The 26,724-nt window shown below is 37.0% G+C and overlaps 1 protein-coding gene across 1 annotated transcript in view; it reads left to right on the top strand.

Annotated features, from left to right (window-relative positions):
• The window catches only part of LOC107558988 (beta-1,3-glucosyltransferase-like), a 75,871-nt gene that overhangs the window by 11,178 nt on the left and 37,969 nt on the right, over positions 1 to 26,724 (top strand). The window contains exons 2-3 of the mRNA XM_016242701.1: positions 4,020 to 4,066; positions 15,063 to 15,102. Coding sequence (XP_016098187.1) covers positions 4,020 to 4,066; positions 15,063 to 15,102 — 87 coding nt within the window. The remainder of the gene's footprint in view (positions 1 to 4,019; positions 4,067 to 15,062; positions 15,103 to 26,724) is intronic.

Below are 26,724 nucleotides of genomic sequence, written 5' to 3'. Positions count from 1 at the left end.
AAAGTAGTCTGTGTAACATCAGTGTTTCAACTGTAAAGTTACGAAGCTACGAGAGTACTTTTTTGTGCAAAGAAAACAAAAATTCACTTTGGACGCACGTTCACGACAGTACCATGACGCGAGCGTGTGGCCTCATATTTCATCAAAAATATCTTAAATTGTGTTCCGAAGATGAACGAAGGAACGAACCCACATTTTTGGGTGAACTAACCCTTTAAATGTAGTCTTTAGCAAATCCCAAAATATGAATATCCATTTGAAATACTGTATAATGTTGTGATGCCTAAATTCACTTTTAATTTTCATGTTTTATTTTGTTTTATTAATTTATTTAAACAGTATATAGAATTTTAAAAGCAGTCCTTTATTATTAATGATTTATTATTAATATTATTATTATTACTACTACTGCTGCTACTATTATTTATTTATAATAAATAAAAAAAATTATGATAAATAAATTAAATAAGTGTTTTTATAATTAATAAGTGTTTTTTAAATTATCTTCAGAATCTCAATGGATGCAGCAATCCATTTAGTATTTTTTTGCTTTATATGATGAATACTGAATATTTGGGCATCCTGCTGATTTGACATACTACTTTTTACATACTGTGTAGCAGAGAAATGTGTGTATTTGTTCGCAGGAACTGTGCATCCATTCGTCTTAACAGACTTTGGAAAGCCTTTGATTACCCAAGCACAGCTTTCATCCAAAGCTTCGAATTTCCCTCATTTTTCTTTTTCAGTTCAGGCAAATGATTTTCTCACTGTATTTTATCAGTGATGCAGTCTTAGCGGCCATATGTAAGTAGCGCTTAGAGAGCTGGTAAATGACCCTTATGTGTGTCTCTTTCGCCCTAACATCCTCAGGGGACCGGCATGAAAAGATTGAAAGTTTGCGACAGACGTCAGAGAGCGAGGAGTGAACTTGGATGCGTTCCTGAAGGAAGCCAAATGTTGCATATTTAATCCACCCTGGCAGACTCCGAGTCCATGTGAGAATATAGCCTGTCTTGCTGCTGAAAGAACCGATTTTTCTTTGTTGAAACCTTTTTTCTCACTCTAAAATTTCTCTTATTTATGTGGAATTATTTATTTAGAATTCAAGATGAATCTGCTTAATGGTTGTTTCTCTCTTTTAAGATGTTGGCTGAATTAAACGGAATGCTGGTGAATGCGCTCAGCTCCTTATAATAAAACATATTTCTTGCATTTTACAATCGTTTTAATGGCACGCTTGGGGAGATGTAGTATTATAAGTATCCCATATTGCTTTTCTTTCACGATCCTGTCAGAGCACTAATACAGAATATTAGATTTGAGGTGAAATTGTGGTCTAGCTTCTGCCGCTGTGAGAGCAGAGCACATTAGGGAAGCAATCCTGATGATAGTCAGTACCAATGTGCATTTGTCAGCTGTAAACAACCCGATGTTTGGGTGGAACTATTGGGGGAATTATCTGACAGCAGAAGCAGACCTATATATCGTCTCTGGCCTCGACTCATCCTGCCCACTGATATGCTGAAAATGCCATGGCCCTTTATGATTCAGCCACAGTGGAAAAAGAGCAGCAATAATGTTCAGGGCAGAGCGAATTCATCCACCCATGGGTTATTTATTATTAATGGCTTACATTTTGTAAGAAAGAGAGAAAGTGACTGCTTAAAGGGTTCTGGGAGATCATTTTAAAACCTCTGGAAATGTGTTTTGAGAGTTATTTAACATATGAATGTAGTTGTGTGACAGTGGTGGTAAATCCACTCACCTTTACTTGAATCTTAGGTAGTTTGATAGATAGATAGATAGATAGATAGATAGCTTTTCTTTCACGATCCTGTCAGAGCACTAATACAGAATATTAGATTTGAGGTGAAATTGTGGTCTAGCTTCTGCCGCTGTGAGAGCAGAGCACATTAGGGAAGCAATCCTGATGATAGTCAGTACCAATGTGCATTTGTCAGCTGTAAACAACCCGATGTTTGGGTGGAACTATTGGGGGAATTATCTGACAGCAGAAGCAGACCTATATATCGTCTCTGGCCTCGACTCATCCTGCCCACTGATATGCTGAAAATGCCATGGCCCTTTATGATTCAGCCACAGTGGAAAAAGAGCAGCAATAATGTTCAGGGCAGAGCGAATTCATCCACCCATGGGTTATTTATTATTAATGGCTTACATTTTGTAAGAAAGAGAGAAAGTGACTGCTTAAAGGGTTCTGGGAGATCATTTTAAAACCTCTGGAAATGTGTTTTGAGAGTTATTTAACATATGAATGTAGTTGTGTGACAGTGGTGGTAAATCCACTCACCTTTCTTAGGTACTTAGGTAGTTTGATAGATAGATAGATAGATAGATAGATAGATAGATAGATAGATAGATAGATAGATAGATAGATAGATAGATAGATAGATAGAGATGTGTAAATATATATATTTTTTATATACAACTGTTCAAAGGTTTGAGGTCAGATTTGAAGTCTCTTATGTTCACCAAATCTGCATTCATTTGATAAAAAAATACAGTAAAAACAGTAATATTGTTCAATATTATTGCAATTTAAACTAACTGTATTCCATTTTAATATTATGTACAAGATACAGAAATGGATAGAGTGCTGTAGCATAAAAAAATAAGACCTAAAATGGTGCACAGGGACACATTAAGCATCCAAACAAACTGATTAACTAAATTAATTTGGCCTTTCCAATTAATAGTCTGTGAAAATGAAAAAAATGTAGGCGAGCATTTTGGATTATTCCCTGAACTCGCTTGGCAGTAAAGCTGTGTGTGCAAACAGTGTGACATTAAATAAAAAATAAAAAGACAAATATGCACCTATGCATTGTTATTAATACCACATGACTAATTAGATCCTCAGAGCCACATGTGCTCTTTAGGTCTAACAAGCTCACATAATCATGTTACATTTACACATGACCTTTTGATTCCCCTCGTGTGTGATATTGCTCAATGTTTCCTCATGTCAAAGTTAACTTGGAGTTTTAATGCTGCCAAGTCTAGATTTCTTTCCACTTTCCTCTATGGCTATGGTCATCTTCTTTTAACAAGTGTTAGATATTAGTTGTCATCGCTGTCCACATTAATGAATTTAAAGATGTTTTCGTTACAGCTAGCAGACATTTTCAGCACAGAGCCGTTCATTTTATGCATATTTAATGTATTCTGCATAACACCAGGCCAAGAAACGTTACTCATTTTTGCCTATTACTTTTGGATTTTGGCACCATTTGTATGTTTATATGAAAAACTCTGAACCTAATTCATAATGCTGAAATTTTTCTACAGGCTTCTCAAGAGTTTTTGGACATCTACAGAGAACTGGACTCCATAAATAATTTAGTTACAAGCATACAGGGCCAGGGGTAAAGAAGCAATATAAAATTCAAACCAACTATTGGCTCCGAGGTGTAAACCTGAGCCTCACTAAAGAGTTAAATAAAAGAAGATTAGCGAGAAGCAAATGCCTTTTAACCTGAGTTAGTCTGGATATTTAATGCACACCTTCTTGGCTCTGCTCTGATAATGTCACCCGAGGAACGGTTAAGTAAAAGGAGCAATTGCGAACTGATCCAAGGACAGCCTAATGGCCATCATATTCTCAGAAACTGAAGCTCACTCCCAATGATTTCACTGGCACCAAAAGTCATCTCTGCAACTGCCCGTTTTGACGCTCGATATCGATTTCGAGGCTCCTTGCAAAACATCTCTCTTCTCGGGATCAATGGAAATGTAATTTGAGAGAAGCTTCTTCTGCTCTAATGAAAAACTTTGCAAAATACATGTGGTGCAGACAGAAGTTCCTAACGGCTGGTACAGATTAAAGGAGAAGAGATTCTCCTCTAATCAGCTGGCTTTAACTCCCACTTAAAGGAGCACGTAACATTTAGGCTACATTAGAAAATCATGGGCTTTTAGAATCACAGTTCTGTCATCATGTTAATGGAGCCCTCATTCATTGTGATCTGATGTTTTCTGTTTGATTTCTTCTCCAGTGCCCCTCATCACTGCAAAGGGAAATGACATGGAGAGTCCAACAAAGGTAAGGTTGACGCATGTTTACTGTTGTGTATCTGAGTATGACAGCAGTTCGATTTTAAATTCTAGATCTGTATTACCTACTGTTCCTTTGTGTGTATGCTTCTCATGCATGCCTCAAGACCCATCACCCCTTGTACAAGTTTTGTTTATCCAGCACTATGAATGCAAGCTTACCATTACACCCCAAATATAAATAATATATTATATATATGTATATATTAGGGGTGTATTGGTACATTTATACCTGTAATGCACACATCTGTTCCCATTTTTCAAAAAGGATCGTCCTGATAGAGTCTCTGTTAAATCTCACAGACTTCACTGAAGTGAAATGCTAGACTTGGAGGCCAGTAATTCTGACTAAAATATACAGAAACATATTTCATAAATTACTTTTACATTATGCCTTTGTTATCCAAAGTGATTTACTTTGCACTCAAGATATATATATTATCAGTCTACGACCTTGGTGTTGTTACTGTAGCTATATGCTCTACTTAAACAGTCTAAAACAAATTATGAAACCATCTAAAAACCAGTAGTTATGCATTGGTCAAGTCGCCTATATGCATTGTAATGACCAGATTCTAGAGTTGAACAGGTTGCAAACTATTTATCAACTAATTTAATTGATCAGTTATCTGCCACAACATACTGTTTATTATCAGTTATCATTTGTTGCCAAGAATTGCGTCTCTAAGTTAATTTAATCTCTGCATTTTAATCAATACTTGTTTCTTATTTGGTAGCACATCCATCTACAAATTATCAGGCTGTGTCATTGTCTTGCAGTAGGCATTGCATTGAGTTTGTCTAACTATAAGGGACTTTGACAGGGGCCTTCACAGCTGAAATGCTGAGAGAATGATCCTCGCCGCAAGTAACACTTGTCTCTTTTATTATATCAGTCGTTTCTGCTTTCCCCTGATAGGTTTCACAGTTAATGCATTCATTTTCTGATGTAGCTTTTGTTGAGTTTTAAGCAGAAATGCCACTGACATTCTGGGTCAGGAGAGGGAATGAGGGACAGAGAGGAGGAGAAAGAGAAGGTGGGTGCATTGGAATTGGTGGAAAGGAAGATGTGATATATTTGTGTTTAGACCTTGACCCGGGGTCAGATGTGTTTGTATGTCTTGGGTTTTTAGTGATTTCATTTCCTTTTTTGACATTTCTTCTCTTTTCTTCAAGCAAGTGAAATTAAAAGTGAAATAGTACAATAGTTACCCTAGCTATGGTTGAAGGTTCACACATTCATTTATAAATAAAGGAAAACCACTCCTGTACTTCGTATCAATACCAGGGTAGACATTTTAATGCATAGTTCCCACTAGGTCCTTTCAGACGGAGACGGAGAGGAGAAGAAATAGACATGAAATGGTTGAGAAGCTTCTCTTGATTTGCACAGCAGTGGGATGACAGGATGGACAATTGTTCAGGCCCTCCTACTGTTAAATCAATGCTCTTCAAAGACACACATCCTCGAGCTCATGGGGTGAGAGGATTGACTGGTGGTAATCAAAGATCCAGATGAATGGTGCCGCTGCTGTCATTGAAGTTTTTCTTTCTCTGCCTTTTGAATGTGTGTTTAGAAGGCCTGTAAGTCGTTTTGAACATAAATTACATGATGTTGGAATTAATTAAATAAATCACAATTGAATTCATATATCAATATTTGCTAAGAAAGAATTCAGTGACATAGAAAGCATTAGAGAGACATTTTAAAAAATGGAGGTCAGTATACTGTGATTTCTGTTGAAAATAAGCCTATCATGAAAGTTAATTCGCTCTGTAGCATCTTGGCAAATATGTAGAATTTTTATGACTGTGTGTGAAGTTTAAAGCCGTTCATCTTTGTCGATTCGGTTTAATTCCATTGCAGACCTTCCGCTTGTTTCTGAACGCAAGAGCATGTTTTGTGTGTAACCGGCTCTGTCATCTCATTCTGTGCTGCCTGATCTCATTCAGGAGATATGATTATATACAGGTGCATCTCAATAAATTAGAATGTTGTGGCTCTTGATGCCTTGACCCCAGCCTCAGTCCATTCCTTGTGAAGTTCACTCAAATTCTTGAATCAATTTTGCTTGACAATCCTCATAAGGCTGCGGTTCTCTCGGTTGGTTGTGCATCTTTTTCTTCCACACTTTTTCCTTCCACTCAACTTTCTGTTAACATGCTTGGATACAGCACTCTGTGAACAGCCAGCTTCTTTGGCAATGAATGTTTGTGGCTTACCCTCCTTGTGAAGGGCGTCAGATCAGCTGTCTTCCCCATGATTGTGTAGCCTAGTGAACCAAACTGAGAGACCATTTTGAAGGCTCAGGAAACCTTTGCAGGTGTTTTGAGTTGATTAGCTGATTGGCATGTCACCATATTCTAATTTGTTGAGATCGTGAATTGGTGGGTTTTTGTTAAATATGAGCCAAAATCATCACAATTAAAAGAACCAAAGACTTAAACTACTTCAGTCTGTGTGCATTGAATTTATTTAATACACGAGATTCACAATTTGAGTTGAATTACTGAAATAAATTAACTTTTCCACAACATTCTAATTTATTGAGATGCACCTGTAGAGTAGTTAATTAACACTTATAATATAACATATAAATAACAAATTATTAGTTGTGCTAAATTAACATGTTGAATGGACAGCCCTAGTATTTTTATATTTATAAATATATAAAAAATAATTGTTTGTTACATTTACCAAAACAAGTAAAAATTACAATAATGTATTAATTTATATATTATTATAATAATGAATATACAATATACATAAAATTCATACATATTTAATTGTTACTTTTTTAACTACTGTTAAACAAATGTATTTAAAACACTTTTCAGCACCACATAGTTGTTTTTTTAGGCAGAATTTCTTGAAACAGAAAATTGCATCTTAAGTCCCGTTCACACTAGCAGCGACTTTTGCCAGGGGCTGGCGATGAGGTTGCTAGTGGTCGTTCTCAGTACTGGTTGCCTTGACAGCGAATCAGGTTTCTTGCCACTAAGTACAAACATTTTGGAGGCAAAAGACTAAATATAATCTAAATCTAAATGAAATCCTTACATACAAACAAAAATAAATGAGAATCAGAGCTTACTTTCTTCCATTGCGTATGTTTATCTACGGCGCTGAGAGGAGAACGATCACATGAGCTCTACCGTCTTCTTTCCTATTGGCTGTCGCTCCTGAAAGTCGCTCTTCATTTGCATAAAGTTGAAAGATTCTGAACTTTGTCGCGTCGCTGGTCACGTCCCATCCGGTCGCCAACGGCCGCTGTCGCTCATGTTGCAGGAAATCGCCAGCTCTCCATTGAAATTAGTGAGATTGTGTCGCTTTGCTGTTGCGTGTCGCTTGTAAGTCCCATTCACACTGCCAGCGACAAAGCGACAGTGACCGTTGGCGACAGAATGTGGGCGTGTCAAGCGATGCGAGTCAAGCGACAGAAGTTAAGAATTGTTTAACTTTATGCAAATGAACAGCGAATTTCGCGAGCGACAACCAATAGGAGTGAAGAATCTGTCAGTGGCACTCACACGTCACCGTCTCGAGTGCAGGCAAGACAGTACAGATTTCCTGAGCGATTTCATTGTTTTATATGATTTTACTGTAACCACATACATGGTGCATAGATGCGTAGAAAAGAAACTGTTGGCTAAGTGAGTTTGATTCATACATTCATGGTTCGAGTTGTTAATTATATTATGCAGTGAGCAGTTTAGCACCGGTTAATGATTTAATGCACGAGCACTGCTGTAGTTTATATAACAACACTCTCCAACAGCAGAATGGTATTTTTATTTCTTTTAAGTCTAATTCCTAGTCATAATAGAATGATATCTTAGTTTTACCGGCAATATATAGTTTGTGATTGCATTTTATATGTCCAGATATGGGCAGACGTGCAGTCTACCAATAACATTAGAGCGACAACAGTAGGAACGCCCACAAGCGTCTTCACAGCACTCTAGAGTCTAGCGACACACAGTGAAAAAGTCGCTGGCAGTGTGAACAGGGCTTTAAGGTTGGTTGGAGTTCCTGCTTTAGCTAATGACTTTCCCTGATGAATGATTGATGTGATCGCATTAGAGCAGTCTGAGATATTTCAGGTTTGGCATGTCATCACAATTGACACTGTTGCAAACTTAATGTGTTAGAAAAGAAGTCAGGCTAAATGTGAAATTGCTGTCTTATACAGATTCTTACGACTTACTTTCTTGTCTTGGGAGTCACCACTGTGTTAAAAAGATACAGTTTTTAAATAAAAAGATATCCTAGTGTTGGGTTATAGGTAAAGTGCATTTTTGAAGTTTTCTCCATAATACCTGCAGTTCACGTGACACCATGCTGTACAGGACAGTGGTTGCATGCAAATAATGTTGTTGGGTCGTACACTTGTCCTTGCTCTTGGATACAGGTCAGGGATTACAACTTGGTAGAAATATGGAGAAAAACCTGCAACCTGCAAGTAATGTGATTTACAACACAACCAACAGCTCATAAAAGATATACCAAGGTGCAGTTTTCATTTTCAACTTTTCAATCTTGCATGACCTTTGCTGTCAACCTTTTTCTTAATAACTGGCCGCATTGGTCATGCAGCTCGAGGAATGGCGCTGGACTCTGAATCTCAATGGCTCAGGGAACAGAGGGAAAATGAGACTCGACAGGTCACTGGTGTGTGTGTGAAATCCCTTTTGCCCCCCCCCCCAATTTTTATATATATAATTATTTTCAGACACCAGTTGCTTGTCACATTCAAATTGGTTGTCATAGTAATGACACTAATTTGTGGAGATTCAGTGCATTGAGTTCCACAAATCCGAATGCATTATTTGTAAATTGACTGTTAAGATAAACATTTTGCACAATTTAGTATCTGTAATATCATTGTGTTGCCACTAGATGCCTGTATAGCCTAGTGGCTAAGACATTGCACATAATTTACACATAAATCACACATAAATTAATTTTATTACATTTTGATTTGGATACTATACTACTACATATTGTTTAGATATTATCAATGGCTACTTTTTTGTCTTTATCTGTTTTTTGTTGTTGTTTCTGGAAACATTGATTTAAAGTGTCAGTTATTGCATTATTATTTCAGTCAAACCTATAAAACCCCTTTGTTACCCCAAACTACATTTAAAAGCTTTATCAGTGGCATAAAAGTAACCAGTGCAGCTACTTAATCATTTGCTACTCGTTAACGCGTTAACGTCCCCTTTAAAAACCTGACGCTCTGCCCTCTATGACGCTGCTCTCATTAAGCGCTGTTGGAAGTGAATGAATTGATTCAGCATTTCGACACCTCCGTAAGGATGCATTTAACTCGACAAAGCGGTCTAATAAAGGATGTATTGATCTCGTGAATTAGCAAATTTTACTATACAAATATTTTTAATTGGATGTTAAAGTTTATATGGGAATATTACATGACACGCTGATCCTTTAACAATGCATTGGCGCAAAAAACGCACACCTTTTGGACAAATCTTCCACAAATATTTGGACAAATGTGCCACAAATACTGCCTAAACAAAATACTGATTTTGTGCACTTTATTTACTGTACCAATATTTTAAATTGGCCTTTGAACTTAGCTTTATTGCATGGCAAAAAAAAGTGTTACCTTGCCAAAGCACTGACAAGAGCCCACTGATCTAATGGCGTTGTTGAGCGCTCGGAATGCAAACTTTGCATGCAACAATCAGGCAGCAATTGACAGCAATCTGATCTAGTGGCATACAGGCATCGTCAGATTGACAGTACTGAGTACTCTAGCCCAATAATGTTGGGGGATCCGGTAGGGGCGGCAGTCATATTTTAGGGTGACCGTGCCACTCTTTATCACAACCCTGCTAAAAGTGCCAGTACGTGCGCTCATTGGCGCCCCTTCAGCTGGTGGCGCCCTAGGCGACCGCTTAGCTCGTCTATGCCTAGAAACGGCACTGCATATATCACAAGAACTGAGAGAGTGAACCAACCTTGGCCTGCGTATGAAAAAAATGTAAGATGGGTCCATTCAAGGATGTTTCAGAAGATTATCTTGATTGAATTGCTCTTGGAAGGCGAGCACACATATTAAACCCAACTCCAATTAAGCTTGGCCCTGTAATTTCAAGCAGCCTTGCCTGTGTGAAACGAATGGTGATTCATTTATACCTCTTCAAACAGGTTCAGTCCTGTCAGTGCTGGTTTAGCGGAAGGATATCGAGAGCCAGCTGGCAAATGTCACTCAAGCTATTTGCTACTGCTTGCAATCTCGGCATGCTTGCACTGGCAGTTCTGGGCCTCGCCATCTGTGCCAAACTGTCTTTTCTGAGGATCTCACAGAATCCCGCAGAAGAGTGTTTTTGACGTACTTTGAAGCAATGGGAATGGTGAAGGAATTGACTTCGCACAGCTCCAGTGATCTGTTGAAGATCAGTGTGAAGATGGGGGCCAGCTGGGTCAGCACAGGATTTCAGACAGACTGGTGTAACACAGTCTGGGCCTGGTGCTTTTCTCCTTTTCTGCTTCTGGAAGACCTGGCGCACCTCTTCTTCGCTGATCTGAATTGTAGGTGTGGGGGAGAGGGGGGTTGCTGGAGGTGTGAATGGTTGTGTGGAGAGGTGTTCAGGGCGGGTGTGGGGTGTTTTTTCAAACCTGCAGTAGAACTCAGGGCTTACATGATATTTCCGGGCTTACATGGTTCCTTTCCTGCAGAAGGATGAGAAATGGACATCATTAGGGATTAGCTTGAGACGCGTTGCTCAGATCAGGCATCAACGGAGAGAAACTGGCTCCTCTGATGTGCTTTGTGACGGCAATTCTTTAAAGCAGAGGATATGGATGGGACAGGATGGGAAGTTAATTCTGATTCTGCTATTGGCCATTGAATAGTAATTGGTTCATTGATGGCTGTATATCAGCGACAAAACAGGCTCCCGGCAGCCCTGAGATGCCACAATGTGTTGTATTTATGATTTCCTTGTATGACCTTGTAAAGCAAGGGAAATTATTTTATGAGTCCCACGTGTGTCTTGTGCTTTTTATTTGATATTCTTAGCACTGCCCACATGTAGCCGTGGTCTTCTGGGTGCATTGTTTTCGTCTCTGATATCCCTGGTGTACCACATGTTGGTGGGCAGAGTTTGTCCTTCATTCCTTTTAGATTTTGTTTGTGGACTATAATTTTCTTTATTTTGTGTTTGGAGGTTTCCCCCGAAGAAAAAAAACTTCCTTAGGGTTCTTTTTGGGACACCCTCATGGGTGTAAAGAAAAATAAATAAATAATGTGTTGTTCTTGTGTTGTTGTTCTTCAGTATTATTTTAGTAATTTATACTAAATATATGCTTATACTTACTAACTATAGCATATACAATATATATATATATATGCATACATACATACATACATACATACATACATACATACATATTTAAATATATTTTGAATTAGCGTTCATTATTTTATTTTCTGTTTATATTGTAAATTTAAGTTTGTAATTTTATGTACTTTTGTATTTTTTGTAATTTTAGAACTTTTGTTTTATTCATTTAAACTTATTTTATTTCAGTTAGTTGCCAAGATAGGGGTTTATTTTTATTTATTTTTTTATTATTTTAATCTAGTATTAATATTTCATTGTGTTTCAGCTTTATTTCAGTTAACAAAAATAATTTTTAATAGTTTTAGTTAACATTAACAAAACTGGGAAGGTACAGCGTATTTCAGATAGTTAAAAAAATAGGCTAATTAAAGGTGAAGATTGCCAAAAAAAAACATTAACATTTTAAAGTGATAAGTAATTAATGACATAAACCTGTATTAGACAATTTATTAAACAATGAAAGTTCCCCATTTAGATAGCTAGGTATATGTGCATAATAAAAAAAAAAGTTTGTACGTGGATGATAGTGGAATTGGGAATCTTACCATTTTCCAGCTCTGAACTAGACTTGGGACCAGGTAAACTTAAAGCTGCTGTTGTCAGGTTTTAAAGATTGAAGTGGATGAGCAGGTTGTGTAATTTCAATGTGGTGGTGTTTTTTTTTTTTTTTTTTTTGCTGTAGACAATAGAAGGTCAGGGTTGTGTAATCCACAAAGTAGCATGATCTCCACTTTATTGTATGTAATCTGTTATCCAGACGACAGCTGTTGCAACTGCCCATTTTCTCCTGTTTAGTCCGCTTCAGAAAGTATGAGCAAAGATGAAAAGGTGAAACCCTTGAGCCTGACTGAAACTACAGAACCTAATTAAGTCAGTCCCTTCTACCCACCCCTGGCACTGAATTAAATCAGTTCTGATGTGGTCCTTTCTGCCCATGCATAAATTTTCCTCTCATTGCAATCAGATCAAAAATCTGACAGCACAAGTAGTCCGTGAAGACGTTTTGCCTGGCATCCTGTTATCCACTTTCTTCAAACTGATTTATATTGCTCCCCTGTTGATTATATGAAGAAAATGAGTCCGTGAAAGGAAACATGCATATAAGTGAGAAATTTCTGTGTGGATGGGAGCTGTGTGGCACAGTGTTAGGTGATCTACATCTATGACATGGTGGGAGGGAGAAGATGTGCACAGTTTGATCAGTGGTGATATGCCTCATTTCAAAAGAATATACAAAAAAGAGAAAATGTGTTCGAACCTAATTTTTTTTTAGTGGCAGTTCACTACAGCAGCTGAATTTAGACATGCAATCTCTCATAAAAGCTTTTAACATGTGACAGTCAATTAACCCTCTCTAAGAAGTTGCGTGACTACATTCAGGCCCATTAAACCACAGCCATCAAAGCAGCGTTTTTGTGAGGGCTATAGTTTTGCGCAATTAAAGGTTATGGTTGTTAATTTGCCTATACTTATTTGTTCAATATCTGTCAGTTAACCTATTGAAAGTGTGCACTTAGTATCTATTTATCCACAGAAGCACATTTGATGGTCTCTGGTGGACATAAACCAGCCTAATTATACAGGGCTTTTTGATGGACTAATCTTTCAGACAGCCCACTGACTAGTCGATTTTGAAAAGATGTAATATTGAAAGTCCTTTGTGTGGAAGGAAGCTGTTTCAAAGTCAAACAAAAGTCTCATTGACGTTTAAAGCTACAGTTTGTTTCGTTTTTATTTGTCGTATTTGGAGCAAGGATGGTGATGGGAAACCTGGGGTGACGATGATACAAGTGGAGGCGGCTCTTCCATCACATCGAGCCCCTGCCTTTGCTTTTCCTTGTCCTTTGGGGCTTCAGAATCAATGGTTTTCTCCTCTTAAGGTTGCCGTGGATTGAACCCCTAACCGTGCCATGATTCACAACGTCACCTTGATGATTCAGCCTCTCCCTCTCACTGTAATGATGTGCCACACTTTGCCCTGTGTAAAGATATATGACTTGTTTAAACTGTGCTCTCCAAGGGCTGCTTGGAGCTCAGGACTAGAGTAATTGTTAGCAGAGTGGTAGCAATAAATCAAAAGCCATCTCCTTTTTTCCTTGTTATCCTCTAATATACCACAATATGACTAGGGAGAGCATGGAATATTGCTAGCTTCTCTCCTCGTGTCCCTAAGGATGTGAGATCTGAGTTGAGCAGAATGAGCCTGCTAATGCCCTAATTGAGCTGAGCACTCGGGGTTAGAACAGCATCAGCTCCGGGCTCCGAAACCACACAATTCACAGGAACTAATGACATGGTGAATCATGATTTATTAGTTTAAACAACCCAGAGGATACTCTACACATTTTGTTTTTCTTTTAGAAATTGAATTGAATGGCAAATTTATGCATATGGGGAGACTTGTGTCAGAATGATAGTATTTACAAGATTAGCTTAAAAGAACGACACCACAATGTCGTGATTACCATTGGTGAAACTCGAAATATTCTTTGATCTGTGGTTGATGGTACTTAAGTTAGAATTGGCTAAAGCAAGAATTACTATTGCTCATATGTGTTATGGATTTGAACGATGCAAGCATTGTGTGTGTGTGTGTATACTGTGTGTATATGTGTATATGTGTATATATATATATATATATATATATATATATATATATGTATGTGTGTGTGTGTGTATCTCCTTCATAATTTTATATGTATATATAGATGATAGTATATAAATGATTGTTTTATGTTCTATAATATAATATAATTTAGTATAATATGATATTATGTAATAAACAGAAATAACTAAGCAGAATATAAAAATAGAAATCTTTATCATATAAATTCAAAATTAATTCAGGTTGACATAAAAATGGAAAAAATATATTATATTATTTGTTATATGTTATATACATACAGTACATATATTTTTCTTTTTTGTCAAAGATTTCTGTTTTTATACTCTATAATATAATAAATAAAAACAAATAATATATAAACACAATAGATTATATAAGTAATAAACCCGTAAGACCTTTGTTCATCTTCGGAACACAAATTAAGATATTTTTGATCAAATTAGAGATTTTTTTTGACCTTGCATAGACAGCAACTGAACTATCACGTTCAAAGCCCAGAAACATAAGGACAAATAGTCCGTGTTAAAGCTCTCGGATTTCATCAAAAATATCTTAATTTGTGTTCCAAAGATGAACGAAGGTCTCATGGGTTTGGAACAACATGATGGTGAGTAATTAATGACATAATTTTTGTGTGGACTATCCCTTTAAATTTGCCCTAGAAATCAGTTCTTATGACTAAAATCACTTGAATGAACATGAGATCTGATCTTGTCAGTAAGAACTTCCCAGGAGGACTTGAAGACAACATTACATTTTAAGAAATAATCAATAGCAATTTAATTGCCTGAATAGGGTGTGACTCATCTATCTCTCTTCCTTAGTGTTACTTGGTACTTATTGACATGCACTAATAGTGCTGGATTGTCTTGAGTGTATTGAGTGTATGATGTATTGAGTGCCTCCAGGCTGGACTTTTATTTACTTCCTGTATTTACTTCTACACCTCTAATGTCATCTTTCTCTCAACTTCTCTCCTCAGATCCATGACGCTGAAAAACCTCCCTCTGAGACTCAACTCGGTGAGTATCCAAGCAGCTTCTGTTTCCTTTCACATCCTGCAAAAGTCAACAGGATTGTGAGGAGCTTTGAAAGGCACCAAAATCCCACAGAAATAATTCCTGTCAGAGAATTCAAGTTGTATTTTAGTACCATTCCAGTCAGGTAAGCCTGTGTTCTTATCATATTTCATTTTATGTTTCTTCAGACCAACTGTAAATATCACTGATGCCGCATCTAAAGAGAAAATTATAAGGTCTATTTTAGATGGCTTTAGTCGGCGCCACTCTCCGTGCAGCAGGATTCGATTTCAGGGCACAGCTAATTGATTTGGGTCACCGTTTGCAGTGCGCTGTACGTGTGTTTGATATTTCAGTGTAGCGAGGCAAATGAGGGTAATCCGGTATGACGTAGTGGAATGAACAGATCGTAGGGGTTTATTACAATAATCATAATTCTGCCTCTCTCACAATTGCCGAAGGTGTGAAACGATTTGGATGAAACGAATGACCTCTTTATTCTAGTAACCATTACAGCTAAATTGATTCTGGTGTTTTGCTTTTCTTTTGTCTTTAACAGGACTAAGAGCACTCAGCATACTAATTACTCTAAAGGTGTAAAGGTCCATTATAATTGGCTGTCGCTGCATAACAAAGGAAGTCTCGGTGGATGAGGCGAGAGAAGGAAGAGAGAAACGATCAGGATGTGTTAAAAGATGAAAGTAGATCAACAGTTTGAGTATAAACTGATGTACAGATTTGAAATTATGCTTTATAAAAGCAGAATAGAGTTAAACTGTCTGTTTGAAATGATCCATTGTCTGACTCAAAACCAGGCAGGTATGGAAATGAATCAACTTCATGAAGTGGATGTGGAGTCTGTCGAAAAGTAATGACTTCTATACATCAAACAGTTGAAGGAAGCCTGAAGTGCAAAGATGGTTTTATAATTTCACTGAAGTCTCATTTCAAAAAGGTACATCTTATGCCTCAGCCCGTAGTATGATTAAGAAAAATCTCCGAGCTTCTTCTTGCACCAAGCATGTGACACAGAACAATAACCTTTATGGTTTTGAAGTTCTCTTCTTTTTCTCCTTTGTCTCCCAGAAGTGGTTAGTTGCTTGAAGCGCTTTAGGCGGATATGTCAGAGAGGCATTCGTTTGAGCTTTGTTTTCTCATGTAATGCGCTCTACAAATATAGCGAAAAGTCAAGCGCACTAGCATAATCTGTAAATTATTTCTGGATATTGTCTGCGCAGCTAAAAATACTGTAGACCAGAGTCGACCTCATATCGGAATATTGAGAAGTAGCTTGAAATGCATCATTCCTCCCAGAAGAAGCTCATATGGAATATTTGAGTGTGCTTGATCTCAGATATCGTTTTTGAGAAGGGTTTGAAGGCCTGCATGAACTCGCTCGCCATCGAAATGATACCCAGCAAAGCAAGCCAATCCCTGTGCATAACAGTCACTTCACACAGTTGCGGTTGCCATGGCGGGGACTTCATATCGGCCCTGTCTTATCTTTTAGAAAGTCAAGAGCCTTTTTTTAATCTAATGAAGCGTGAAGAAAAGTTGGATGGAGTGGATGGGAAATAATGGGTTATTTGAACATGCGGAAAGGGATAAAAGCATGCATTTTTTTCTGTTGTTTAGTGATGCGTCAAACTGTAAAATTGAAAAGTGATGTTCTGAGGTGTCCTTGAGAATGTTTTATGTAACTATCTGATTGAATTTAAACTTGGGTGAAAACTTTTTTTTCTTCTTGAAACGCACCATTGAAAGTCTTCTCAAAACTCTCATATGGTGCATTAAGTAGATATCAGAATCTTTCAAGGGCCTCGGGAAAGGCAAGATAACAGTTCCTCCGGGTTTCATTTTCAAAACGGAGATCTTTCAGGGGGTTTTAAAATAAGGCTTTAATGATGTCTGTTTGACTGCAGTCCCTCTGAGTCTGAAAAAAGAAAAGGATATTCTCAAAATGACAGTGACTTTGTTTTATTAATGACAGCACTATATCTGATAATGATGATAATACATTTTAAAGGAATAGTCTACCCAATCATTATTATTTTTGTCATTATTTGCTCACATTGCTTTATCTAAAACCTGTATATTATTTATTATATAGGCCCTTTCTTTCGGAACATGCTTCACAACTCCTTGTTCAAGCTCTTGTTCTGTCCAGGCTGGACTATTGAAATGCTCTCTTGGCAGGTCTTCCAGCCAGTTCTATCAAACCTTTACAATTAATCCAGTACGCGGCAGCAATATACATTTTTAATGAGCCAAAAAGAATGCGTTACACGTTACACCTCTGTTTATCAGTTTGCACTGGCTACCAATAGCTGCTCGCATAAAATTCAAGGCACTGATGTTTGCATACAAAACCACCACTGTCTCTGCACCCCTTTACCTAAATTCATTATTTCAGACTTATGTGCCCTCTAGAAGCTTGCGTTCTGCAAGTGAACGTCGCTTTATTGTGCCATCCCAAAGAAGCACAAAATCACTTTTACGGACTTTTGAATTAAATGTTCCCTCCTGGTGGAAAGACCTGCCCAACGCAATCCGAGCAGCTGAGTCCTTAGCCATCTTCAAGAATCGGCTAAAAACACATCTGTTCAATCTTTATTTGACCCTCTAACTCTAGCACTCTCTATTCTAATTCTATTCTTTAAAAAAAAACACTTGTCCCTTTTAGACTGGCACTCTATTCATTTGCTGCTTGTTTTCTTTAAAAAAAAAAAAAAACTAACACTTGCTTTCTAATCTTTTTGTATTCTATCAGTTTTCTTTTCATTTATTATATAATTAACAAAAGCAAAAAAGACCTCTAACACTAGCTTGCTCTATTCTTTTTCTATTCTATCTGTTTTCTTTTTATTTATTATATTATTTAAAAAACAATTGCTACGTGTACTGCGTTAAGCTAACTAAGACTTGTTATAGCACTTGTATATCATTGCTCTTTTGTTGCTTCCATTGTCCTCATTTGTTAGTCGCTTTGGATAAAAGCGTCTGCTAAATGACTAAATATAGAACTTGAATATAGAACTTGAAACGAGATGTTTTTCAGAATGTCCAAGCAGCACAAAAAAAAGGATAAAAAGCACCAGAAGATAGAATTAAATAGTTTCCGCTCCCTTTCTTGCTTTGCCTTTTAACATTCAAAAACAACACAGCTTCGGCATTCTAACATCTCCTTGGATCAAGATGGTGCAGCAGGGTGAGTAAATGATGACAGAATGTTTTTTTGTGAACTATTCCTCTAATAAATTATGGGTTGACAAACACCAAGTGTGTTTGAAGTCTAGAATGAAATGCCTAGGAGATTTTCAAAGGCTTGTTTTACCTAAAATAAGGAATCTTAGCTCATTTTTCAATATTATTATATCAGATGTGTCTGATGTCTCTCTTCACCATGGTTCCTCTGTGGAACATCTCCTGTAGGATGAATTGCATGAAAAATAGCTTTTGTAGATACAAGCCAAACTGTAATGCTGAATTACCCCGGCTTTACTTCTGCTTTATCCAGTTTTGATGGCACTTTTGATGGTTTCGTAACACAACACCGTGTTTGTGTTGGCATCTCTGATTTCTAATGTGATTAAGTCTATAAATATGGTTAAGACCCGAGTCTCGTTCATACTACAGGGATGTCAGATTTATTACTTGCACATGTGCCAAGTTATTAGGAGTCTTTGCAATTTCTGCCTTGGTTATGACCAAAATTATGCTGTCAGAAGGCATGCAGAGCACTTCAAATTCTGTAGTTCAGTTGAATAATGGGTTTGCTATGATATATGGGGAGATTGGGGTAAGATGTGTCAGTGGATGAGCTGTGTCACCACTTTAATCTAGCAAAGTGCATTTGTCTGTCTGTCCGTCCATATCTCTCTCAATCTATCTTTCTCTAACTCTCTTTCTCTTACAGTTTTTCTCAAACTGTCTAGCCTTTTCTAACTCTCTTTCTCTAACTGGTCTACCCATTCATTAGAGCTGCACAATGAATCATTAAAAGATCATCTCGATTAAAATCTAAAGGACAGCGATTCGTCTGTGTCTATTAAACCTTTGACAAAGTCGTGCAGTAACATTCAAATCTGGTTCGCACTGCCGCTGACACAGAGAGAGCAGTTTTTATGTTTAGGTGTGAAACAGTTTCACAAACAGTCGTCTTCTAATCTTCAGTACTGGGATAAAAGTTTATAGTTCGGATATAAACACTGATGTCTAAAGTAGTAATCGAAATAGAGCGAATCACCTTTTGAAAGTAATTGGCTTTTCAAATAACATTTGTGTCAATTACATTGTGACTGTTAAAAAATTTATTTGTCATTGAATCATTCATTCAACCGATTTGTTCAGAAACACCGATTCATCCAGTAATGAAAAAAGTGAATCATTGAGTCATTAATTTATTCAAACCAATTTTTTTATTCATTCAAATTAATTCAACATTTTTAAATGGACTGCAGCAATTAATATTTTTGTCACAGCCTCTAGTAAATTTTTATTTTGTTTAGTTCAGAATCGTGATCTCTATTTTTAACAACAACAACAAAATCTCAACCCTCTCTCTAACTAACTAACTATACTTCTCTCTAACTATCTCTCTTTCTCCATCTAATTAACTTTCTTTCTAGAACTAATTAACTCTCTCTATACTACTTAACTATCTCTCTCTCAAACGAACTAATTAACTATCCATCTCTCGAACTAATTAACTATCTCTCTGTTGACCTAAACTGTCCCTCTCTCCAACTAATTAATTATCCCTCTCTAACTAATTCTCAAATGTAACCCTCTCTCAATTTATCACCAACATTTCTCTCAAATTAAAACTCTCAAATTATCACTAACTAACCCTCTCTCAAATTATCACCAAATAACTAACCAACTAACTCTCTCAAATGATCACTAACTCTTAAATTATCTATCTAACCCAATCTCAAATTATTACTAGCTCTCTCAAATTATCTCTCTAACTATATATCTTTCAAATGATCTCTGTCACTCTCTCTAACCTCTCACAAACTAACCAACCCTCTCTGAAATTATCTCTGTAAATATATATTTTTCTAATTATCTCTGACTCTCTCTGTAACTGTTGTGTGCCACAGATTTGATCGTTCTTGAGACATCATGAGACAGAAAAAGAAGCTCAGCCACTTCACATCTCCCTTCCTCCTCATCCCACATTTTTTTCTTACATCTCTCTGAACTCAAGTGACCTGCTTTCTTTTCTGGGATCTGCTCGGAAAAGCTCACGATGTTGCCTCTCCTGAACGGCTCTCATCACTGCTTGTCGCCTAGTTATGCAACAACTCGGATACGTTCTGAGCAATTAAAGTGCAACTCTGCCTTTTTAAAAGTGGCAGAGATCATGTTTACTCAATCCACTTCCTTGGAGCGGCGCACCGTTTAAGACCTGATAATGAGGCTCACGGATTTGGAATCTTTTAAAGTGGAGCTACCTCCAGGTGCTGAATTATTGATGCAAAGTAGGAGGTTTAAAACTGCCTTCAACGCTCATTAGTCTTCGGGTGAGATGTGCACAGGGACGGGGCCTCCAGCTTTATAATGAGCATGATTAAACCGGCTCGAGCTCCCTTGCCTAAGTTCAGGTGTTTGAGTCCAGGCGGTTTTGTGATGTCCAACCCTTGCTGAGAATCATAATGAGTGTTATTCTTTTTCCTATTCTGCCAAAAAAGTGTCCCTCTCTCTGCTTCCTTCCCTCCAACACACACTTTTTCTGTCTCATTTTTTAACTAACACGCTTCCTCTCTCTTTTTTTAAAAATGGTTTTGGATGTCACTGACCTTTCCATCGGTAAGTTAAAAATATTGTCTACCCATTCATTAGAGCTGCACAATGAATCATTAAAAGATCATCTCGATTAAAATCTAAAGGACAGCGATTCGTCTGTGTCTATTAAACCTTTGACAAAGTCGTGCAGTAACATTCAAATCTGGTTCGCACTGCCGCTGACACAGAGAGAGCAGTTTTTATGTTTAGGTGTGAAACAGTTTCACAAACAGTCGTCTTCTAATCTTCAGTACTGGGATAAAAGTTTATAGTTCGGATATAAACACTGATGTCTAAAGTAGTAATCGAAATAGAGCGAATCACCTTTTGAAAGTAATTGGCTTTTCAAATAACATTTGTGTCAATTACATTGTGACTGTTAAAAAATTTATTTGTCATTGAATCATTCATTCAACCGATTTGTTCAGAAACACCGATTCATCCAGTAATGAAAAAAGTGAATCATTGAGTCATTAATTTATTCAAACCAATTTTTTTATTCATTCAAATTAATTCAACATTTTTAAATGGACTGCAGCAATTAATATTTTTGTCACAGCCTCTAGTAAATTTTTATTTTGTTTAGTTCAGAATCGTGATCTCTATTTTTAACAACAACAACAAAATCTCAACCCTCTCTCTAACTAACTAACTATACTTCTCTCTAACTATCTCTCTTTCTCCATCTAATTAACTTTCTTTCTAGAACTAATTAACTCTCTCTATACTACTTAACTATCTCTCTCTCAAACGAACTAATTAACTATCCATCTCTCGAACTAATTAACTATCTCTCTGTTGACCTAAACTGTCCCTCTCTCCAACTAATTAATTATCCCTCTCTAACTAATTCTCAAATGTAACCCTCTCTCAATTTATCACCAACATTTCTCTCAAATTAAAACTCTCAAATTATCACTAACTAACCCTCTCTCAAATTATCACCAAATAACTAACCAACTAACTCTCTCAAATGATCACTAACTCTTAAATTATCTATCTAACCCAATCTCAAATTATTACTAGCTCTCTCAAATTATCTCTCTAACTATATATCTTTCAAATGATCTCTGTCACTCTCTCTAACCTCTCACAAACTAATCAACCCTCTCTGAAATTATCTCTGTAAATATATATTTTTCTAATTATCTCTGACTCTCTCTGTAACTGTTGTGTGCCACAGATTTGATCGTTCTTGAGACATCATGAGACAGAAAAAGAAGCTCAGCCACTTCACATCTCCCTTCCTCCTCATCCCACATTTTTTTCTTACATCTCTCTGAACTCAAGTGACCTGCTTTCTTTTCTGGGATCTGCTCGGAAAAGCTCACGATGTTGCCTCTCCTGAACGGCTCTCATCACTGCTTGTCGCCTAGTTATGCAACAACTCGGATACGTTCTGAGCAATTAAAGTGCAACTCTGCCTTTTTAAAAGTGGCAGAGATCATGTTTACTCAATCCACTTCCTTGGAGCGGCGCACCGTTTAAGACCTGATAATGAGGCTCACGGATTTGGAATCTTTTAAAGTGGAGCTACCTCCAGGTGCTGAATTATTGATGCAAAGTAGGAGGTTTAAAACTGCCTTCAACGCTCATTAGTCTTCGGGTGAGATGTGCACAGGGACGGGGCCTCCAGCTTTATAATGAGCATGATTAAACCGGCTCGAGCTCCCTTGCCTAAGTTCAGGTGTTTGAGTCCAGGCGGTTTTGTGATGTCCAACCCTTGCTGAGAATCATAATGAGTGTTATTCTTTTTCCTATTCTGCCAAAAAAGTGTCCCTCTCTCTGCTTCCTTCCCTCCAACACACACTTTTTCTGTCTCATTTTTTAACTAACACGCTTCCTCTCTCTTTTTTTAAAAATGGTTTTGGATGTCACTGACCTTTCCATCGGTAAGTTAAAAATATTATATTGACCCATGTGCTGAGCAATTAACAGGTATAAAAAGATGGAGGATTAAAAAAAATATTTTTGAATATATTATAAATACAAATAACAGTATTATATAAGATTATTAAAATATATTAAGCAAATAGGTTAAATCAGCTAGTCAGTCTCTATGGTTTGGGGCTCAGGCTTAATTTCGCAGTGCTTCCTTATGACTGATTAGTTCAGGTAACCCACCGACCAATCGTTTTTTAAAATTTTTATATGTAGATACACATCCCATATAATTACATCCAACATGATTCATATAATTCCTATTTTCCACTGGAAAGCTTTTCATCTTAAACGTAAGATGGGTGAATATTCTGTTTTTGCATTAATTGTAGCACCTGAGGGGGCCTTAAATCTGAAGGGTTATTTTTTGCTCCAGCTGATATAGCTGGCCTTTTTTTGGAGTGAATACTCAAGTTTCCTCTTTCATTCCACCTCTCCCATCTTATCTCGTTTTTCATCTTTTTCTTCCCTATCATCCTTTGATCGCTTTCATTCACTCCCTCGCTTTCTCTCTCTTTCTTTGAACAAGGTGAGTCAAAAGGAATTGGGCAGCTTTGCATACAAACTTGGATCACTCCAAATCGTTACATCTACAGCAGCACAATGATCTGAGTCACTGGAGCACAGCCTGTTCTACACTGAAACAATCAGCTCTGGGCCAGGATGCACAACGCCACTGCTCATGGAAATGAGCCATCGACCGCCTTTCTTGTCTCCCATCACCTGCCACTGAGCGAGCAAAATCCACTCTTGACATTCTCATTGTTCCTCCGTATGGCTAAATGGCCCCTCTTGTGTGGCTCTGTCATTTAGAAAGATGATGTCTGTTATTGTTAAAGCAACACTGAAGTCAGGAGTATGCGAAAAATTATGCCATTATTCTTCACATTGTTTTTTTGCTTTCCATCTGGTAATCATTGTCATGCGTGATTGACGGAACAAACTCTCACTTCAGTTATTTCTTTTGGGCTTTTTGCCCCCAGTTATTCCAATTATCATTGTTGGTAGACTGTTGCTTATTTGTACATTTACCAAGTCTCAGAGGAATAGTTCATCCAAAAATGAACATTTTGTCATTACTCACCCTCATGTTGTTCCAAATCTGCATGACTTACTTTCTCCTGTGGAGGAAAATAAATTAAAAAGACTGGCTGCTGGTTGCTCTTTTACATTTAATTACGAGACGGTTACAGACAAGCTTCAAAGAAATATGCAAATGCACTATAAATGTATCATAAATGTAGTCGATATGACTCATGTGCTATTCCAATTCTTCTGAAACCATGCATTAACTTTTAAGTTAGTTTACGTTTTAATTTTACTAATAAAAGTTATAGTTTACGGCCACAACTAAATTCAGTGAGTTGAACAGAAGAACTGAATCAGCCAGAATTGTATACAAATCTTTCTGAGCGAATCAACTGAATAATTGAAATCTGACTCAAAAGAATGACTCGATTGACTGACTCGATTTTCATTCACAAATCGAACATTACTGCGACAAAGAGAACAAGGGAAGATGTCAAGGTTTTAAATGAATAACATTTAGGACTTTTGGAACACAAATCTATTCAGTGGCTTCAAACCATTTTGATACTTCTTTGGTGTGTTTTTATCCTTATCGAAGCATAAAAGCATCATTCATTGTAAATACTTATAAAGCGTGACTGGCATATTTTCTGCTTTTTTTCCCCACAAAAGTCTGTCATACGGGTTTGGAACAACGTGAGGTTGAGTAAATAATAAGAGAATTTTTCTTTTTTGCCTGATCTATTTCTTTAAGGGTGCTGGATCGGGTTTTCTGCACCTGTTCTACTGACGTTCAGAGATTTGACAAACTTCCGGCGGGGGCACAAGGTGACTGTCCTTTATGCCCCCCCCACCCCCCACCTCAGGCAATGCGAACTGTCAGCAGGAGTTTGTGCCAGGTGGATGGAGCGTTCCACCACACGCACACACCACACAAACGACCACTTCCGTTTCTTTGCATTCGATCGGGCATGTGGAGAGGTGTTCTCAGTGCCTTTATTGACTAAATCTGCCTCCGTAACCTTCTGACTGATTTGAGACTCATTGGGTCTGCATGACTCCAATTAATGTCGTAAACGCCTTGTCTCTGGACTTCCTGAGTGAAGTCCAAAAAGGAAGCGATAAACATGAAATGGTGGGTACTGCCTTTGGCTGCAAGTTGCATTTTGTGCTCCCTACTGTTGAGCCCTAAAACATCACCTCTAATTACTTCAGTGCTGAAGATCTGCGGTAGACGCTCTGATGGAACTTGTGAGCACACATTTTATTTTAGCCTTTTTCACACTTCAGCACCTGCCATATGTCTTCACTGCCCAGTCTCACAGAATTTTGCTCTTCAGTTTGAGACGGTATGAATGCACAATAAAGATTTGAGCTTTTTTAGCTGATCCAAGCAAGCACAGTGTGTGGTTAAAGTCTTGATTGCCTGTGGGTTGGTTGTGCGCAATACTTTTAAATGTCCCCAACCCCTTCGTCTACAAAGAGAATGCCTGTTTCAACTGTTCAACGGTCTTGTGTAAAATGGCTTATTTTTTATGTAGTTGCATTCTGGGTCTTTAGAGGTAAAATTGGCATGTGGAGTCAATTAAATATTACAGTCTGTATTGAGATTTATTCCACAGTAATCAGTCTGTTTTGTCAATATTCTGTTTTCAGTCCCACATTTTATTCACAGTCTTTTGCTACCTGATTCACCAGCCTCTGGGGAGAAATGTGCTATTTTCTCTTCAACTTTTTTTTTTTCTCATTCCCTTCCTCCTTTTCTGTCACCTCTCTTTCCCTCTGTCTATTATCATACATAAGCAAACAAGATCATGTCTGACTTTGTTCTGGTTTGCTGTAGAACTAATTTGACTTTCTGCTGTCATGTGGTTCTATCTTGTTGTGTCGCTGTGGGACAGAATCTGATTGGTTCCTTGGTTCCTGGATGGATGCAAAACCATCTGTGGTGGTTCGTTTTTAGTGGGCTGCCACACTTGCATTTATCAGAAGCCTCCTCCTAGTTTTAAAATCTTGGCATTTTGTTTATTAGCACACTGGAAAAAGAAAATCCTGTTGTGTTAGATAAATAAATAAATAAAAAGATTGGCAGCTGTGGTTGTCATATCCTTGCTGTAAAAATATGGTGACAGTTTTTTTTAAGTTCATAACCATATATCCACAGTATATCAGTAAACCAAATATACAAACCTTAGCCAAATATTCTTGAACTACTCGCATCTAGTGTCGTTTTAGTATTATTTATGTACTATTGTATTATAATAATTATTATTAGTTTTTATTATTTATTTATTATGTTTTCTTTTTTTATTTTTTTGTGTTAGATAAATAAATAAATAAAAAGATTGGCAGCTGTGGTTGTCATATCCTTGCTGTAAAAATATGGTGACAGTTTTTTTAAGTTCATAACCATATATCCACAGTATATCAGTAAACCAAATATACAAACCTTAGCCAAATATTCTTGAACTACTCGCATCTAGTGTCGTTTTAGTATTATTTATGTACTATTGTATTGTAATAATTATTATTAGTTTTTATTATTTATTTATTATGTTTTCTTTTTTTATTTTAATTTTAGTTTTAGTATTTTTATGTGCTTTTAAATTATTTTTATTTTAGTTTTAGTCAATTTAGTATTTCAACAAATTTATTTTCAGTTTGTTGCCATGGCAACATTTCTAATTTTCAATTTTCAAGTTTAGGAGTTTCATCTAATATTTAAACTTTATATAAAGTTATGATATCATTTTAAGAATTATAATAAGAATTATAATTAATTTTTAGCAGCCAGGACATTCTCATTCTACAGAACCTTTGATTAGATAAAAATCTGTGTGCAAGATGTTTTTTTTTTCATGCAAG

Source organism: Sinocyclocheilus grahami, unplaced genomic scaffold (assembly GCF_001515645.1).
Source record: "Sinocyclocheilus grahami isolate Dianchi unplaced genomic scaffold, SAMN03320097.WGS_v1.1 scaffold671.1, whole genome shotgun sequence".
NCBI lineage: Eukaryota > Metazoa > Chordata > Actinopteri > Cypriniformes > Cyprinidae > Sinocyclocheilus > Sinocyclocheilus grahami.
Note: the sequence above shows the minus strand (reverse complement) of the source record. Positions and strands in the feature narration are given on the sequence as shown.